The sequence below is a fragment of the Lynx rufus genome, unplaced genomic scaffold, assembly GCF_022079265.1.
Source record: "Lynx rufus isolate CCGP_SWC_20201006 ecotype Redwood Valley unplaced genomic scaffold, mLynRuf1.p SCAF_15, whole genome shotgun sequence".
Classification (NCBI taxonomy): domain Eukaryota; kingdom Metazoa; phylum Chordata; class Mammalia; order Carnivora; family Felidae; genus Lynx; species Lynx rufus.
The window spans coordinates 26,492,846-26,514,063 of NW_025814829.1; the positions used below are offsets into that span (position 1 = coordinate 26,492,846).

At 36.0% G+C, this 21,218-nt stretch overlaps 1 protein-coding gene across 2 annotated transcripts in view; it reads right to left on the bottom strand.

The window, feature by feature from the left end:
- NEK7 (NIMA related kinase 7) overlaps positions 1-21,218 on the bottom strand; it is a 160,302-nt gene that overhangs the window by 44,019 nt on the left and 95,065 nt on the right. For both annotated transcript variants that reach the window (XM_047076723.1, XM_047076722.1), the window contains exons 4-5: positions 14,737-14,799; positions 12,934-13,044 (exon numbers count right to left, since the gene is read on the bottom strand). In XM_047076723.1, coding sequence (XP_046932679.1) covers positions 12,934-13,044; positions 14,737-14,799 — 174 coding nt within the window. The remainder of the gene's footprint in view (positions 1-12,933; positions 13,045-14,736; positions 14,800-21,218) is intronic.

Here is a 21,218-nt window from a genome sequence, read left to right on the forward strand (position 1 = left end):
AAAAAACCCAGAAAATTATGTTCTTGTTTTTTTAAAAAAAAATCAATATCCATGGCATATCATATTTAAGTCCACAGTTTGGTATGTTATTCATTAAAGAAGAAAGTTTCAGACAATACATCTAGAACCACCGGGCTGACTTCAGACATGGGCGACCTGTGCAGTCATGCAGGGCAGTGTATTTAGTTTAATGCTCTGTTGCTGCCATCTTGAAATTCTTAATTTTGTTGTAAGGGATCCACAATCACGTAGCTGGTCCTGGGAACCTTACACCCAGCATCCTTTACAAATGTATGCTGTAGTTAAAAACAAAAAGCAGCAAATGTGATCCTGGCATGCAAGGCATTCTCGCAGAACACCAGGAGAAATGATAATTAAATAATGAGAAAGAATGAATAAGAGAACTAGGTTTGACTAGCACCAGCTCCATCTCTTCCAAGTATCGAACAAGAGGAAGTAAATAATTTATGTTAAATACAAGGACAGACGTACCTCCTCCTTAGGAGTGTTGTCAGATGTTTAATGTACCACTAACATAATCCATTATGTTACCACCTTTTATATAGACCTGATTCTGAGCCTTGACGGCAACTGGCTGTATTATCTTGAGCAAGCCATTTAACACTGCTAGGCCTCAGTTCCCAGAGAGTGTGGAGATGAGCTACATAGTCCCCACCACCTCTAAAAAAAATATAATCTAGGGTTCCACAATCTCAGGTACAAATAAAACAAATAAAGGCCTGCTTGGCACATTTTCACACTTAAAAATAATATGTTACTGGTATGTCCTATCCTACAAATCTCCAATTAATAAAAACGAAGCAAGTAATAATAATAATAGTAATACCTCAGAGAGCCCCATAGGTCCAGTTAATACTATAAATGATCTTCACAGGAGATGACAGGTAGTTAGATAAACTTGAAATAGGTCAAACATTTACCATCAGAAGGGATGTTATGTTCCCAAACATATCTCTGTAATTATAATGCATTTTTGTAAGACTACATTTTTTGGTGGTTGTTTCAAAGAAATTCAATGCACAGAGACTAGGTGTTAGAAAAGACAGGGTGCTTCTGAAAGCGTAACTGATGCCTCTAAGTGTGATTTGTATTATATATTGTTTCTGCGCAACATCTATCTTCTGAAGGTATAAGGAGGTCTCAACAGACTAACCCGCACAAATACTCACTACCCACACTTTTGGGAATTATATAAATGTGTGGAATCGTTACGTCTCAGTTAGAATGTGGTATGTAATACTAGTTTGTAACACATGAATATTTTCACTCTTGGCATTCTGAATAAAACTCAACAATCTGAAGTCACTGTAGAAAGTGTGGAGTGGAATGGGCCTGGAAGCCACGAAACCACTGAAAACACTTATCACCGGCATCTCAGTTTACCTACTTTGATAAAATATTTCCCATGCAAGCTCCACTTGTCTTTTCCTTTCGTGTAGTGTTGGAAAATCTGCTAAGAGTATTTAGTTGTTGCTAGATTATAATTTAGTAGAATATCAACATAATCTATTCATTCCTCCAGATCAAAACTGTATGGGTTATTAAGGAAGCTGAAATACATTTAATCTTAGGGTAGAAAATGTGAAACAGGTAAAGATTTCTTCTGAGCCTTGGGAAAAGAAAAACCTTAAATTATTTAGCAAACAAAAAAAAATAAAATAAAAATAAACTCTATAAAGTCATAATGTTCTTCTCCCAAAGAAGCTGCCTTCTGAACGTTAGCACACTGATATCAAAGAAATTTAGGACAATAAAAAAAATTAAAAAAAAAAAACATATGAATGCATCAGAATTACCACAAGGAATGATCCCTACATTGCTGACACATGGATAATCGTTAAGAGAAGCTCCCATGTTACTAAAACTAATAGAGAAGATACCTGGAAATACTTAAGATGTTTTGTCTACTATAGATAGAAAGAGTGAGACAAAAAAGCAGAAAATTAATCTTTTGGAAGACACAAGGTCACAAAGATAAATGGAAACATTCACCTCTTGAATAAATTCTTTCTGGTTCTGTTTCACCAAGCAATGGTAAGATAGTTGAAAAGATATCTCAATATTCTTAATGGACAAGGGAAACTGCAGAACAATGAGACAGTAAAAGTCTCTTGGTAGAAATCTCTACTTAATTGTCTATAGCTACCAATACGACTGCTTGTGATGTTACAGGATTTTTAAAAGGCAGCTTTAGATCGATATTACCTTAAAATGTAAAGAGTAAGGCATGCTTTGAAAATTTTCTTCTCATTCTCCCAAGTAAATACAATTCAAAAGTTATATATCACCTTTTAGTTATGCTCACAGAATTATATAATGGTCATTAGGATACACAATTTTCAGTTTACTAAAGTCCTTAGGTTCTCTTCTACTTCACTATCTAACTACTTAAGTATAAAGGAAATCCAGGTGACATTTTGTCAGTAACATTGCTTCTATACAAATAATTCTGGGGGCACCTGGGTGGCAAGGCTGATTAAGTGTCCAACTTCAACTCAGGTCATGATCTCAAAGTTCAAGGATTCAAGCTCCGTGTCCAGCTCTGTGCTGACAGCTCGGAGCCTGGAGCCTGCTTTGGATTCTGTGTCTCCCTCTCTCTCTGCCCCTCCCCCACTCATGCTGTCTCTGTCTCAAAAATAAATAAAACATTAAAAAAAGTAACAGAAACCCATGGGGGAGGGGAAGGAAAAAAAAAAAAAAGAGGTTAGAGTGGGAGAGAGCCAAAGCATAAGAGACTTAAAAACTGAGAACAAACTGAGGGTTGATGGGGGGTGGGAGGGAGTGGAGGGTGGGTGATGGGTATTGAGGAGGGCACCTTTTGGGATGAGCACTGGGTGTTGTATGGAAACCAATTTGACAATAAACTTCATATATTGAACAAAAAAAATTTTTAAATAAATAATTCTGTATAACACACCTATACATACATATCATATATAAACATAAATCTATATAGATATACACATAGTTTACATGCATTATGTGTAGGTAATTATGTGTGTGTATATATATATACACACACATACACACACACACACACATACGTATATAATATTTAATTCTGCATAGATTTTTTTCAGATAGTATCACTGATTTTTAACCTTAAACTTCCAAATAACTGTAAGGTGATAAAGCAGAGATGACAATCTTATACAATAGACTTAGAGGGAAACTGACTGTATTTGGAATCACTGGCACTTTTCATAGTTGTCTGGCCTGGGCTATACATTTCATGCCAGATGCTGAAATGGAAACTGTAGGTGTCCTGGTAAACTATAAATCTGAGTGATTAAAGATAGATGGTACTACTGGGAAGACTTTATTGCTTTAGGGACTCAAAGGTCAAAAGTGTAAGAGACATTTCAAAGTGATTTTATTTCCAGTATAGCCTCTAAATTTGGATAAGTACAAATAAAAATGTGTCTACAAATGTAAAAAAAAAAAACCACACCAAGAAGGTAAATAAGATTTATAAGTTCTAAGATTTGGAGATAATTATTTCTAAAATGCTGTTAATATTTTAGCGAATTTATCAAAGCCTGTAATATGCAGAATTCTAAGACATCACCCCCCAAAATTCCCAAGTCCTGGTATGTAATTCCCTCCCTTGAATGCAAATTGGGTTGTGAATATGATGAACTGTCTTTCCTATATCATGTTATCTCATATGGCAGGAAAGATTTTGCTGATGTAATTAAGGTTCTAAATCAGCTGCTTTTGAGGTAATCAAAAAGGAGATTATCCTGGTGGATGGGCCAGCCTACTGGGTAAGCCTTTCAAAAAAGTCAGAGATTCAAAGCCAGAGAGACTCTACTGCTGGTCTGAGGGAACAAACTGCCAAGCTATGGAAAGGGCCACGTGACAAGGCACAGCAGGACACCTCTAGGACCCAAGGATGGCCCCCAGTTGATAACCACAAAGACAGTAATGACTTTAGTCATATAACTGCAAGGAACTGAATTCTTCCAACAACCAGTGAATAGGAAGAGAACCCTGAACCTCAAATGAGATCATAGCCCCAGCTGGTACCTTGATTTCAGTCTTCTAAGATGTTGAGCAGAGAACTCACTAACTGGTGTGTGATCCACAGAAACTGTGAGGTTATGGGTTGTGTTGTTTTAAGTTGCTATCTTTGTGATAATTAGCAATAAAAGAATAATATAAAGCAAGTTTCTAAACAGTTAAAATCAACATATAAAATTAACTTTATGTCTGTATTAAGGAAAAGAGTCTTAAGGCTTCTACCAAATTTAAAGGGAATGCCATATAAGTAGTATCAATGCAAAAGACACAAAGTTGCATAAGCAAGAAGACAGCATTTATGTAAATAAATTAGGAATAAGAAAAGATAGCCTAGATTAGGAATGAGACAAAGATGCCCACTCTCACCATTCCTATTCAACATCATAGAAGTCCTTGCCAGAACAATCAGGCAAGAAAAAAAAAAATAAATAAATAAATAAATAAATAAATAAATAATAGGTATAATAATTGGAAAGGAAGAAGTAAAACTGTTATCTCTTTGTAGATGACATGATTTTAGATACAGAAAATCCTAAACACTCAACCCAAAAAAATAGTTAGTTCTAATCAAAGAATTCAGTACAGTTACAGGTAACAAAATGAATGTACAAAAATCAGTGGTGTTTCTATATATTAAACTTACCTGAGAAAGAAATAGAGGAAGTGACACTATTTACAAATGCATCAAAACCAATAAAAGATTTAGGAATAAACTCAACCAAGGAGGTGAAACTTAACCAAGGAATCTTCTAATCTGAAAACTATAAGACATTGATGAAAGAAATCAAAATCAAAAAAGACTGAAATCAATGGAAAAGTATCCTGTGTTCACGGCTGGAAGAATTTTAAATTGTTAAAATGTCAATACTACCAAAAGCCATCCAGAGATCAAGGCAATTCCTATTAGGATTCTAATGGCATTTTTTTTACAATGTACAAAAACAAACAAACAAAAAACAGTTCTAAAACTTATACAGAACCACAAAAGACCCCAAAAAGCCAAAGCCAAAGCAATCCTAAGAAAGAAGAACAGAGTGTTAGGCATAACACTTCTTGATTTCAAGCTATACTATAAAGCTACAGTAATCAAAACAGTATGGTACTGGCATAAAAACAGATCAATGAAACCGAATCAAGATCTCAGAAATAAACCCAAGCATGTATAGTGAAACTAACATTTGACAAGGGAGCTAAGAACACTCAGTGGAGAAAAAACAGTCTCTTCAATAAATGGTGCTGGGAAGACTGGATATTCACATGTAAAAGAATGAAACTAGACCCCTAGCTTACACCACTCACAAAAATTATCTTGAAGTGATCTAAAGACTTAAATGTACAACCTGAAACCATGAAACTCCTAGAAGCAAACAGGAAAAAATCCCCTTGACATGGATCTTGGCAGTAATTTTTCAGAAAGGACACCGAAAGCATAAGCAACAACAACAACAAAATGAACAAATGTGACCAGGTGAAACTAAAATTGTCAGAAGAAACAACTGAGAAACTGAGAAGGCAACCTATGGAATGGGAAAAAAATATTTGCAAGCCATATATCTTATAAGGGATTAATATCCAAAATATAGAAAGAATCAATACATCTCAATAACAAACAGCAATCATAATCATTCAATTAGAAAATGGGCAAAGATCAAAATCGACATTTTTCCAAAGAAGATACACGATTGGCCAACAGGTACATGAAAAGATGCTCAACAACACTAGTCATTAGAGAAATGCAAATAAAAATCACAATGAGATATCACCTCAGAATGGCCATCATCAAAAGACAAAAGATAGCATGCTGCCCTAGAGCCCTTGTACGGTGTTGGTGGGGCTGTAACAAACTGGTACAAACACTACAGAAAACAGCAGTATGGAGGATCCTTAAAAAATTACAAATGGAACTGCCACATCATCCAGCAATTCCACTTCTGGGAATGTATCCATGGGAAATGAAGACACTAACTCAAAAATATATCTGCAGCGCTATGTTCACAGCAGCATTATTTACAATAATACCCAAGACATGGAAACCAAATAAGTGACCATCGATGGATGAACGAAAAAGAGACACATACACACACACTCACACTACACACACACACACACACTACACACACACACACACACAATGGAATATTACTCAGCTATAAAAAACAAGAAAATGCTGCCATTTGCAACAACAGGATGAATGAACCCTGAGGGCATTACGCTAAGTAAAATAAGCAAGACAGAGAAAGGGAAATGCTGTATGATCTCACTTATATGTAGAATCTAAAACACACACACACACACACTCACTCTCTCTGTCTCTCTGTCTCTCTCTCTCTCTTTCATAAAGAAAGAGCTTTGTGGTTTCCAGAGACAGAGAGTGGGCACAGGGGAAACTGAAGGAAGGAGGTCAAAGGTACAAACTTCCAGTTACGACACAAGTAAGTACCAGGATGGAATGTACAACATGATGACTACAGATAATACTGCTGACCGATATACAGAAAAGTTGTTGTGAGAGTAAATCTTAAGAATTCTCATTGTAAAGGAAAATTTCTTTTTCTTTCTATTGTATCTATTCGAGATGACAGATCTTAACTAAACTTAGTGTGGTAATCATTACATAATACATGTAAATCAAACCATAATGCTGTGTACCTTACACTTACACAGTGATGTATGTTAATCATATCTCAATAAAACTGGGGGAAAAAAGAAGATATAGACTTCACTAATTATTTGGAATTGTATCAAACTCTTGGCACAAAATAAATCTCCATTTAAATTAGTAATCCATATTTCGCTAAAAAATAATTCCCAAGTAAATACTGACTTTTCTTTTTTAATCTTGACTTACTTCTTAGCCAGTGTGGCATGGTATGAAAATCTTCCGGCAGATAACAGAGTTCTAAGTCCCCCCCCCCCCACCAAGAGATTTATTACATTGGGTTATATTGTGTTTTATTGATATTTTAGCAAAATAAAGGTTTTTACAAATATAATGTTAAAGATATGCACTTATATTTTCTTCTACCTCAAACTGACTTTCTAAGAGGTAATTCTAAATATAAGAAATTATAAATAGTTCAATGAATAAACTATATGTTGCAAAAATGGGCTATAAAAACTTAAAACACATTTTAACAATATTTCTAGTGACAAGCTGCAATAAACACAGCTCTTGTTTATATCTTTCTGAGATTAGTCTCTCATCTTCTCTACACTAAGTCTCCATCACCAAATATGTTTCTTGACATTCAAAGAGTGAAATAAACAGTATTAATAAGGCATAGTGCAAAATGGAGCATCTACTGGTCTGATAAACAAAATATGCAGCATATAAATCACAACTCGATAAACTGAAATCTGAGAGCCTATTTTCCTTTAAAATTCTGATTACTGATGATAAAGAAATATATGATGAAAAAAATCCTAGATTTCCTTTTATCCTAAAACTCATCTGGGAAGTATTTCATCTGACCACAGCCTCAGGTATTCCTTTGTCACTAATTAGAGAAATACTGAATATTTCAACTATAAATTGCTTAATTATATTTGTCAGCTTGCTCTAAACCAATTAATTATTTACTTGTAAAATTCTTTGATGCAATGCTATCCAGAGGTTCATTTCTGGAATACAGACCAGGAGCTATATTTCCTCTTCTACCCCAATTAAGCTGAAGACTTGAGACAGTGAAATATATTGTTGTGATGTACTGATTTACGGTATTACTCCCTAGAAAGAAATGAATCATTTTCTTAAAATTCCAGTATCTACTGCTGTCCTTTGTAAAGCTTTAAGTCCTAGTCATGTTCTTTCATAAAAGAAGTTCCTTATGATTTTTTTCCCAACGTAGCCTCTTCTATAAAGACAGCTTATAGCACAATTAAGTGTTTAGAAAAGAATTTCTGAATTTCTTAGGGGAAAAAAACCAAACAAAACCAAAACCCTTCCTGTATCACATCAGGACACCGTCTTCTCTCATGGCAGCATACCACTCAATAGCTTAGCAAGTCCCCTTGAGACCGGAGTGCAAAGCAGCAAGAAACGGCTGTGATTGTTGTACAACCACCCAGGTTCACCTGGGGTTCACCCCAGGGTTCACCTGGTCCCTGGAGCAGAGAAGTGTGACACAGGTAAGAGAATCAGGAGGAAGGAAAGAGAAAGAAAATAACCACCTTTTATGTATTCATTCATTCAACATATTTATTGAGTTGCTACTATCAGCCAGGCACCTCCCCGGAAACTGAAGGTGTCTACACCTTCTACAGCAGATACTTGCTGAGCACCTACTCTGTGCAGGGAGCTGTCCTAGACACTAGGGACATGTGAGGGCACAAAACAAAGATTCCTCCCTCTCAGAGCTTGTACTCTGGATCACCCAGGTCTAGTAAATCTTGACAAGCATCTTCACCCTCAATGGGAAACACAAGAAGGATTTAAAAACAGAGGTTTTTCTTTTCTTTCTTCCCTTCTCACTTGTCTTACAGACCGATGGAGAAACAGATTAGAGAAATGGTGCTGGGATTAGTTAAAAAGTTGCTGCCCTACAGGTGACAGATGATGCTACTTTATACTACAGGGAGACAAATGGAAGTAGAGCAGGGTGGAATATTTGAAAGACGTTTAAAAGAAAAATAAACTGAACTTGGTGAGGGACAGAAGTGTCAAAGAAGGAAAAAACAAAAAAAGAAGTGTCAAAGAAGAGTCCTGGGCTCTAGCATGCACAACTGGGCAGACTGGTACCGAATATCAAGTTAGCATTGGAGGAGGAGGGTAGTCTGTGAGGACGATCGTGAATTTCTTTACAGACGTGTTGAGTTAACGTGAGTTCAGAACTGAAAGACAGCTCCAGACTAAAGATAAAAAGTTAGAAATCAACGGTGTACAGAAAGTAACTGAATCCACAGGCATGAATGACATCAACTATGAGGAAAGTATAAAGCAAAAAGGAAAAAAAAGTCAGGACTGAAACTTTTAAAACTCCGTCATTAAAGGCCAAGAGATGAGAATGTGTCAGTTAAGAAGAATCAGAGTCTCCAGAGAGGCAGGAAGGAAACCAAGGCACTATGGGACTCAACAAGCCAGTGGAAGAGTATTTTAAGAAGAAGCATAGGAACAACAGAGCCAAGTGCAGCTGAGACATCAAGCAGAATGAGCACTGGTTGAAGTCCACTGGATTTAATGACAGAGGTCACTCAAGAGCCATTTCTTGTGGTGTTGGAAACAGGGTCAGGAGTGTCTGTCTGCAAAGGGAAAAAACAGAACCAGGACAGTATGGAGGGAAAGGCAGGTGGAGGTGGGGGTGTAAGACTCAAGTCAGTAGTGTTTTCTTTCATCATCTTACTTAAAATAGCAACACCTCTCGCCTCTTTATTGTCCTTCTTTATCATAAAAAACATACATAAATGTAACCAGATATAAAAATATTCTACTCATGTGAAACTCCTTGGTCAAACTTTCTGTTATGGACATTGGAATACCTTTCTAGTGTGGCCATTATGCTGAGACTATTCTAAAGATCTATAGGTTTGACAATATAACTTTCAACCTTTAGAAGGTCTCCAAGATGATCTGGGAAATCTGACCCAGAATCCTTCTACCTTGGTGAGACAGACTAATGGTACCTACAGTAAAGGATAGGGTCATTAAAGGCTTATACAATGTCTATTAGACAGGAAGGAAGAATGATATCCCAATTCTCCAGAAAACTACCTCGGTTCTATCGAAGTACAATAAATTGCTCTATAAACTTATAACTTACTAGCAATCAGTTGGTATCTTTTATTTTTAAAAAAAGTTTCCCAAGTACTATTTTACATGATAGATACGTTCAAATTTTAGTCAGAGGTCCCAAGGATACTTTAAGAGGATAGTTATCGATTCTTTAACTGTATGTTACTATTCATTACCAAACACAGAATCGATCTTACTACATTCCACTGGGTCAGCTGATAAAACAACTCTCTGAAAAAGTCAACTGAAGGCAAGATCCATTTAAGTAAGAGAGCTGAGTTCGTCATCACAGTAAATATAAAAACACACCGGCAAATTTTTCCTCCCTCAGTGGCCTAAGAAATCTGAATCTGCTAAAGACGCAGGTAACAGGGCTTCTTCTATAAGGTACTCTGATTGTGCACTAGCTTTCTCAAGTGGTGAAAGGACAGGAGAATTCTTCTAAGGTAAATGTTATGGGCTCAGGCATGCCTTGGCAATGGGTCAGGGACAGCGACCTGTATGTGTGGAGTAGCAGTAGCAAAGAAAAAAAACTAAACTGAAAAAGGGCAAAAATCTCTAGAGCACAATCAAAACCCCAAATCATCGATCTCTCATCAGGGACGAAACCTGACAACTGAAAACTGTACATTTTTTTATCTGCCTTCGGTTGGTATTTGCCCAATAAAGATTTGCCCTCTTTGCTTCCCACTATAAATACTTAAATAACTCTTGCACTTAGAGTTTAAGCCAAGAATTTTATATTAATTGTCTCTCTTATAAGGACTATTTACATTTGCTTTTATGGGTCTCATCTTGATAGCTGTTTTGCAGATTTGGCGTTTGTGTGTTTGTATTTCTTTTTAAAATTAAAACCACAATTTTTTTTAATTGTTCATTAATTTCCAAAGACAGTTTGTGCTAGTGGTGGGAAGTCCCTAAAAGAGAAAATCAGATAACCGATTAGCAGTGAGTCACTCAAACCATGGGACTTGAAACAGAGTCAGTTTGATAGCATTCTGTGATAATAAAAAATATTACCTCCCTGTTATGCAGTATTTTTATAATTTAGAAAGCAACCTCAAAACTGCCCCATCTTATGAATGAAGAAACTAATCCTAAGAGAAGCTAAGCAAGAGGAGAGTGTAAGTGGCTGACACTGACCTTCCACCGGAGACGAGGGATCCTAACTACTGCTAGTGAACTAGTGAGTGCCTTGATCAGAAAATCTGTGCAGGCTTTGTGATGGAATGCAGATTTTTGTGTGCATCAACATCTTTCTGGGGAGAAGATCAAGGGTTTTCATCTGATTTTTCAAAGGAGTTCTGTGATACAAAAATCTCTAAGGGCCATTAAGGGAAAACACATGTAATTTTGTATCAGAAGACAAACTTAATTTCACACACTAGTCCTTCTATTTACTAGCGATGATGACTGTCTTCTCTAAGTGTCAAATTTACCTGCCAGAGTCCTTGTGAAGAGTAAATATGGTAATGCATATAAAGCATCTAACATTGTCTTTAAGAACTCCATGTGGCAGAGATTACTAGCTGCGCTCCAATATCTGTTGACAGACCAAATATACAGTCAATGGCCAGATCGTATAAAAATAGAACTTTGAACCACAACCTTCAGCAACCTGACCAGGAAACCTTTTATCCATAACAAACAACCCAGGACGCCAGCCTTCTATGTCGGACATGCAGGAAGCCAGACTGCTGTCTCTAGTGACAATCCAGGAAGCTGAACAGTAACTCTGTAACAATCAGCCCCAAATGCCCAGGACTTAATAACTTATTATTAATTTATTATTAATTTATTATTAATATTATTAAATTAATAACTTAATAACTTAATAACTTAATAACAGAATAAAGAGCCTTGCTTTTCTCATTTAGTTGGTCTTCATTGATTTCCACTCTCTTCAACATGTCTTCCTGAACAGTAGAAGTTTAGCTGGCACATGACCAGCCAAATGACGACTATATATTCCAGCCTCCCTTGCAGCTACACATGTTCATAAGACCAAATTTTGGCCACTGGGATGAAGCTAAAAATGTTGTGTGGCAGTATCCAGCAATGTGCCTCAAGATACAGCTAGCAAGGGGCACCTGGGTGGCTCAGTCGGTTAAGCGTCCGACTTTGGCTCAGGTCATGATCTCGCGGTCCGTGGGTTTGAGCCCTGCGTCGGGCTCTGTGCTGACAGCTCAGAGCCTAGAGCCTGTTTCAGATTCTGTGTCTCCCTCTTTCTCTGACTCTCCCCTGTTCATGCTCTCTGTCTCAAAAGTAAATGTTTAAAAAAATTAAAAAAAAAAAGATACAGCTAGCAAATATCCTATGTCCCTACATGCCGGCAAAAGGGGACTTTATCAGCTATAAATAGGCTTGGTTTCTGAGAATTTGATAGATCAGAGCTGCCCTATTAGCCCCAGAATTTTATGTAACAGAAAAATATAATTAACAACAATAATACAGCACTAGCTCCCATTTGCATAGCCTTACTATGTGTGAGACACAGTTCTTATCTCTGAATAAATATCAATTAATCATTAAAAACAATCCTATGAAGTAGGTTCTATTATTATTTTGTTTTTGAGAAACTGTGGTACACGAAAGTAACTTGCCTAAGGACAAGCAGTGTTTAGGACACTGTAATTTGAGGGTTTCTATAACTTGTAACTGAACTTAAACCAATTTATATGCTCTTAGAAAAGAAAGTTAAATAAACTTTTAAGTGGTTGAATCAGGGTTTGATGTGCAAGGTCTGAATGCAAAGCCCATTTTATTCTTTGATGAATCCCTCCTAGGAACAGGTCCGGATTCTCTAGAATCCCTTCCTGTTACCCTTTGCCTGATATCTACAGATACAGGATCAAGGGTGGTCTGTTCAGAGAAATCAAGCTGCAAAATTTTAACTTCAGCTTACAGAAGACAAATCTGTTGGTCTATTTCCAAGTTGGTTTCAGAGTGTTCACACATCTCAGTTGAAGTGTAAACGTCACCAGGTAAACCAGCTTCAAAATCATAATCATCACTACGATCTGTCATTCACTACATATCTATCATATGTTAAAGTATGGCAATGAGGTCTTTAAAGTATTTGATACACCTGTATGTTTAACAGACAATTTTTATCAGAAAAAATAAATATTTAGTTTACAAAAAACAAAACAAACCCTTACCTTTATCATTCTGGATAGATCACCAGCATCAGCTAATTCCAAAACTATGTTAAGTTCATTATCTTCAATGAATGATGCATAATATTTAATTACATTTGGATGGTTGAGTTGCTGATGGAAAAACATACAAACAAAAACAAACAGGCACCAGAAAAGTTTTTTCAATTGTAAATTATCAAGAATCACTTATAGTTTCTTAACTGAAGAATAAACTTAGTTATTGCATTTCATTTTTAAGCTAGAAATCTTAACATAACATCATGTATATTTTTCTTTAAGCCAGTGAATTTTGAAACATGTATTGTAATTATTAAAAGTAAAAGTAGATACCAGTTTATTTTGGTATTCTTTATTAGAAATAATAGAAAGTTTGAAAACTTTTAGAAAGTTTGAAAGTACATATTACTATGTTCAATAAATATATAAATATAAATGAAGGGGAGGGTGGGTGATGGGTATTCAGGAGGGCACCTTTTGGGATGAGCACTGGGTGTTGTATGGAAACCAATTTGATAATAAATTTCATATATATATAAATGAATGACATCATTAAAGCACCAATTGCTAAAAATTGTATCTTCAAAATGGGAACTGTCATTACAGGTGCTCGGTGGTAAATAAAGTATTCCTACTCCGGTTTTGAAGTTGGCCTGATCCTTATGTAACTATAACCAGTGGTTTAAAACAAAACAAAATAAAAGGACATCGACTGTATCTAAATACAATTTTTACATCAAATGATATGAGTTTACCTATGGGGTTGAGTCATTAAATGATCCTAAGAAAAATTTGACCTTGCAAAAATATACACATTAGTCTATACACATGGACAATCCTTTTGTACAATCTTTTTGTTCAATCTTTAAACAAGATAACATAAGACAAATAGTTTCTCAAAGAAAATTATTCAAGAATTCTCCCAGATATATATACATGATTTTCTTCTCTTCTTTCTACTTACACGGTTTTCCTCCACATCTTCTATAATACTTCTCTATAACAATTTATATTTATTTTTAAAGCAGTTGCTTCATGGCCCAGGAAATACTACAACTAACAGAACAGATGGAAAGTATGGTTCATTTTGATCTTACTCTTATCTTTTTTGATACATCAGATTCATGTTAGGCACAAACAAAAATGTATGGCATAAAAATATCCAAGTCTTATCTAGTAGCTGAAAACAGAACACAAGCTACATCATTCCTCAAGGAAATTTCACTAGAATAAAAGCAGTTTAGAGATAACTGAAATTTCAGTCGCATTCTTTGAGTGGATAAGAAACTGAAAAGCTAATTCTGACATACTCTTTACATCACCCTCTCTAAATCTGGGAAAATGTTACAGAAATATTATAAAAATCATGTACCCAGTTGGATCAGTCCACATTCTCAATATATTACATCTTGAGATATACATCTATATTATATCTTGAACTTTGAGATAATACCAATACACATTTATGTTACTTAACCTTTAGAATATGTCTAATTGGGATGGTCAAGAAAAAATTTCTTCAATGTTTTATGCTCATTTTATTTTCTAGTTTGAAAAGCAGGGGGGGTGGGGAGTGGGGTGAGCTAATTTTACCAAATGTCCCAATTAAATTATTTTATGATGAATCCAAAAGGTAACTACATTCTTCCATCTAGTGAGATACCAATTTACATCATGTTGCTTAAAACCAATGCGGCCTAAGTTAAGTCTTAAAAATCTTTTTCCTTATAAGTGCAGTATTTTTATAAATCACTTTTATCAACAGGCTCAGCTATGTTAAAAATAGTCAACAGTTCATTTATTTACCTTAAGGAGATCGATTTCTTTGATACAATCAGCACGTGCTTTGGAATCCATTAAATCAAATATCTAAAAATAGAATCCAGAATTATTTAATAAACTAATAATCTATGGTTCAAGAATAAACTAATAATCTATGGTTCAAGACACCACATAAATTCATTATAATACTTTACATATAGTTTATACACCTACTAAGAAATTTTCTTCCTGATTAGCGTTTTAGGAGCTTTGAAAAACTGTAGGTATTTTATCTCATGTTACCTCCAGAGTTTACATTTTCCCTCCACAGGCAGTGAGTATTAAAATTGAGAAAAGAAGGGTGACTAGGTGGCTCAGTCAATTGAGCATCTGACTCTTGATATTGGCTCAAGTCATGATCTCATGATTCGTGGAATCGAGCCCCACATTGGGCTCTGTGCTAACAGTGTGGAGTCTGCTTGGGATTCTCTCTCTCCCTCTCTCTCTGCCCACCCCCCACCCCTGCTCAAAATAAATAACGTTTCAAACAAATTTAAAAAATAACAATGAGAAAAGAGAACCACTAGACATTTCAAGCCTTAGGTTCAAATGAAACAGAATGGATGTTGTGATCATAATAAAGTAAGAGCTAACATGTATTGAACAATTAATATGTGTTAAACATATTACATTAACTACATTAACTACCTCATTTAATTTTCATTTAATCCTTAAGAAGACAATATTTCCATCTTATAGATGAGGGAAAGTAGGTTTAGAAAGCGTAAGAAACTGACAAAAGTTCACACAGCTAATTAACGGAGCAGCCAGAATTTACTCTCAGAGTTTTCCAACTATATAACACCGGTTCTGAATGATTAATCTACACAATCAAATCATGTCTAAAAAGTCAAATGCACACCGTGACAGGGAAGCTATCACTCCAAACTGTTTCTTTGGAAAGAGCAGTGACAAAATCTTGCCCTTTATAACAGTATGTCACAGATATACATACAACACATAAACAGATCTACTCTTATCTGTGGAATTAAAATTTCCTAAGGGAGAGGGGCAATTAGGAAAAACTATCTAAAAAGGCTCCTGGGGGTAATAATGAGTAAAAGGTTGAGAAATATGGGTCTAATGTGAAAAGTATAAAAATATATAATATAATAAAATGGATATTAGGATGTGTCTGAAAACAAAGAACGCCATCAGTGCTCTAAGTGTGTGGAAAATAAATAAATAAATAAACAAATAAATAAACAAATAAGCAATATGCTAAATATTGGAGAATATATCTGGATAAGTCATGACTACAAGCTGGTTAAAACCCTAATCATAGGGGTGCCTGGGTGGCTAAATTGGTTGAGCATCCAACTCTTGCTTTCAGCTCAGGGTCATGATATCAAGCCCCACATCCAGCTTCATGCTGAGCATGGAGCCTGCTTGAGATTCTCTGTCTCTCTCTCTCTCGCTCTCTCTCTCTCCCCCCACCCCCCCTCTTCTCCTGCCCATCTCCCCCATTGCATGCTCTCTCTCTCTCTCTAAAGGAAAAAAAAAAAAAAAAACCCTAGTCATGTAACAAAACAACTTTAATGACATTTATAGTCATCAACTTGACCAAGTCTTCCTGATTCAGACTGCCAATATGTTCCAGGAAAAGTAGGTATATAACCTGAAAGGAGTGGCAGTCATGATCCAAGTCTTTTTGACTCAAGCAGGAATTATTGAACGCCTACTAGAGGGTGTAGCCTCTTATATATGCTGCTACAATCTTTACCATGTTCCTATAAGGTAGGTAGTACTGGCTTCAATTTAGAAAAAGGACTGAGACTCAGAGAGGTTAAATATATGCTTATGGTTGTAAAATTAGTAAGTGACAGAACAAGAACTTGAATCCAGATCGTTCCAGCTCTGGAGTCTGTTTTCGTGAATAGCCCAGACTCTTGCGAAGTCCAATACATATACAACTAACTAATAAGTACTAAAATACATGTGTGTGCAAAGTACAGTATGAGAAATCTAAAGAAAGAATCTCCAGGGCACCTGGGTGGCTCAGTTGGTTGAGCGTCTGACTTCAGCTCAGGTCATGATCTCACACTAAGTGAGTTCGAGCCCCATGTCGGGCTCTGTGCTGACAGCTCGGAGCCTGGAGCCTGCTTCGGATTCTGTGTCTCCCTCTCTCTCTGCCCCTCCCCTGCTCATGCTCTGTCTCTCTCTGTCTCAAAAATAAATAAAAACATTAAAAAAAAAATCTAAAGAAGGAATCCCCATGTGAGGAGTGGGTAACATTAAAGCTGAACTTTGAAAAAATTGTTAAGATTCTGCTAGCCAGAAATAACAGATATCTAAGGCATAAAAGAAAATACAGAATATGGGGGAATAAATACAACTTATAAGAGGAAATGTTTGCTTACTATCATTTTTAACATCCAAACATGCATGTAGTTCTAATTTTCCCTTAATTAAAAAAATTGAGGAAAATATAAATAAAATTTTTAAACAAAAAATTGGCAAAATCACTTTCTTAAAGAATTTTAGCTTGTGCTCACTCTTCCATTTCTTGTACAAATGTGTGTGTGTTTTAGATAGTGAAAACAGAGGCAGTATGCATTATATATGCTTTTTCACCTGACTTACAGCAAAATACTTCTCATATTTCTACATAGTCTTCAACTTTATTTTTATTTATTTATTTTCTAATGAAAAGTTTTAATACCGAATTTATGTTTTTCAAGTTTTAATGTGAAATAGCTAAGAACTGCACTACACATAAAGACAATTAACATAAATAAATTGGCTCATGTTCTTGCTTTCTTTCATTCACAAAACTGTGTTGTCAACTTACTAGATTTTACTGTGTATACAAATAAGAAAACAAGCTTGCAGTCCTAAAGATGCACACTGCCAGATGCAGAATGCAACCTGGAACAAAGGAAATGAACACACAATCTACTCAGCACTACTTGTACAAAGTGATGTGAGACCCTCAAGGGGATGGAGTATGTCTGGCAGGGATTATATGTGCAGGAAAGCAGAATACTTCAGAAAGGTTTCTTATAGACAGACTTCAAGCTGTATTACAAAGCTGTAATCATCAAGACAGAATGGTTGATGATCAGATCAATGGATCACTCAGATCAATGGAACAGAATAGAGAACCCAGAAATGGACCCACAAACGTATGGCAAACTAATCTTTGGCAAAGCAAGAAAGAATATCCAATGGAATAAAGACAGTCTCTTCAGCAAGTGGTGCTGGGAAAACTGGACAGCGACATGCAGAAAAATGAACCTGGACCACTTTCTTATACCATACACAAAAATAAACTCAAAACGGATGAAAGACCTAAATATAAGACAGGAAGCCACCAAAATCCTCAAGGAGAAAGTAGACAAAAACCTCTTTGACCCTGGCTGCAGCAACTTCTTATTCAACACGTCACCAGGAGGAAGGGAAACAAAAGCAAAAATAAACCACTGGGACCTCATCAAAATAAAAAGCTTCTGCACTGCGAAGGGAACAATCAGCAAAACTAAAAGGCAACCAACGGAATGGGAGAAGATATCTGCAAACCACATATTAGATAAAGGGTTAGTATCCAAAATCTATAGAGAACTTATCAAACTCAACACCCAAAAAAACAAATAATCCAGTGAAGAAATGGGCAAAAGACATGAATAGACACTTCTCCAAAGAAGACATCCAGATGGCCAACCAACACATGAAAACCAACACATGTGACTTCACCATATGAGGACTTTAAGATACAAAACAGATGAACATAAGGGAAGGGAAGCAAAAATAATATAAAAACAGGGAGGGAGACAAAACATAGGAGACTCAAACATGGAGAACAAACAGAGGGTTACTAGAAGGGTTGTGGCAAATGGGTAAAGGGCATTAAGGAATCTACTCCTGAAATCATTGTTGCACTTGATTGTTTACTTGAATGTAAATTGAAAAAAAAAATAAATTAAATTAAAAAATAATAAAATATATTGTTTTTATTTTTTTTTTTTTAAATTTTTTTTTTCAACGTTTATTTATTTTTGGGACAGAGAGAGACAGAGCATGAACGGGGGAGGGGCAGAGAGAGAGGGAGACACAGAATCAGAAACAGGCTCCAGGCTCTGAGCCATCAGCCCAGAGCCCGACGCGGGGCTCGAACTCACGGGCCGCGAGATCGTGACCTGGCTGAAGTCGGACGCTTAACCGACTGCGCCACCCAGGCGCCCCAAATATATTGTTTTTAAAAAAGAAAGATTTCTTATAGAAATAAGTAAAATCAAAAGTTCATTACTTTTGCTTCATTAAATTGCTTCATACTTAGCAATTTCTTCTTTTTAATTTATTTATTTTTGAGCGAGAAAGAGAGAGGGAGAGCAAGCTAGTGGGGGAGGGGCAAAGAGGAAGGGAGAGAAAGAATCCTAAGCAGGCTCTAAGCTGTCAGCACAGAGCCCTACATGGGGCTCGATCCCACAAACCATGAGATCACGACCTGAGCTGAAATCAAGGGTTGGACACTTAACCAAATGAGCCACCCAAGCATCTCTACACTCAGCAATTTCATATAAAAAGGCACACATTCCTCAAATTGCCAAATGATGGCAGAAAAATTGATATTACTTATGTAACAAGTTAAATAATAAATATTAATGTAAACAAAATTTTGAACTTGATATTAGTATAGTTATGAAATATACACAGAGAGACTCTTTACGGTTAAAAATCAAAATGGCAAGAGAAATAACTGATTCTCACCAAATCATGAATGCTAATGCCATTCTTAGGACCTCCTAGTCACAGTGGACTTGATATAATTGAAAGAAATGCAGGGAAATACAAAATGTTAAATGTCTTAGATTTTAAAGGAATTCCTGAAAACTTTTTTTTTAATGAAAAAGAGAAAGGTTAATTCTGGTACTAGTAATTAAAATGAAGAAAATCATAAACTTGGAAACATGTATAAATCTAACCTCCCAATAATCAATGTATCTATGATGGGAAAAATACTTAAAAGGCAAAGCTAGTGAATGAGATGAGAAAAAGATGTGTCCAAGTGCTTTAGGAAACTCCAAATAGACACAACATAGCAAGATGGAAGTGTGCTCCACAGAAATCATGAATTTCTAATTCAAATTATAACTAATTTAGTATTACAAATTAACTTTTATTTTTAACTGAATTTTCAATAATATCAAAGTCTTTCCTTATTCACTGAGAGATAAGCATGGCTGGCACATTTGAGGCAAAACTAAAATCTGAACCAAATACATTTATAAATACATTTAATCAGAAATTCATTAGTATCTTATCTTTCTTTTTCTCTCAGCCAGCAAGTCAAGACAAAAATAAAAACTGGAGATTTAGATCAAATCATTCCCAGACAGAGATTCAAGACTGTCTGATTTCATGAGCAAGAAAAGACAACACACAAGGAAAAACAAAATCTAGACTTTGTAAAAATAGCTTTCATAGGATATTTACAAGCTTTGCTCCAGAAGCCATCTTTTTGAGCTCTACTCAAGTTTCTTTGGGTTTTTAGTACACTTGGTAAGAGCAAAGCTACTAACAGTGTTTAGGCAAGTACTGGCTAATAAATTCTCAGTACTTTCTGAATCATTTTTAAAAGTTTTCTTTTGTCATCTTCAAATTTTGCAAAAAACTCCTCATGACTGATGAAACTGAAAAGGATAACACCGGATATCTTTAAGAGGAAAAAGAGGGGGCGCCTGGGTGGCGCAGTCGGTTAAGCGTCCGACTTCAGCCAGGTCACGATCTCGCGGTCCGTGAGTTCGAGCCCCGCGTCGGGCTCTGGGCTGATGGCTCAGAGCCTGGAGCCTGGTTTCCGATTCTGTGTCTCCCTCTCTCTCTGCCCCTCCCCCGTTCATGCTCTGTCTCTCTCTGTCCCAAAAATAAATAAACGTTGAAAAAAAAATTAAAAAAAAAATTAAAAAAAAAGAGGAAAAAGAGGGCCTTCAAGTAACTTAACAGAAATGTCCTTGAAAAGGCATATGTCAATTTGTTAGGAAAAAAAAAAACAAAACAAAAAACAAAAAAAAAAAAAAACACCTAAATGTAGCAATGAAAGTACTTAAAAATTATATACTAAGGAAGCTTGAAAAACCTGGTATATCTCACTTTAAATAGATATTACATAAATAAAAATCTTACCCAAATATTCCCTAGGCCTCCCCAGCTTGTTAGAGCATGACTAAATGAACTGAACTGTCCCTAAATTGAGTCACTGTACTCCATATGACAAAACCTCAGTCACCCCTGGGTTATGCCTTTCTTCATCCCAGTGTTCTTGCCTTCTTTACCTGGTGCCATAATGATGCTTCCATCCCTTATTCCAACTGACCAGTGGCTGTACAGACCATTCCCTAACCATTGTTGGAGTGAGGGGAGAGGAGCTTTAAGGAATATTTTTATTATCAGCCTGTAAATTTCTGGTTCTCTTACTTGCTGACTGGTAGGCAGACTTTCCCTTCCAGAGCCGGTCTCTCTTATTTGAAGGG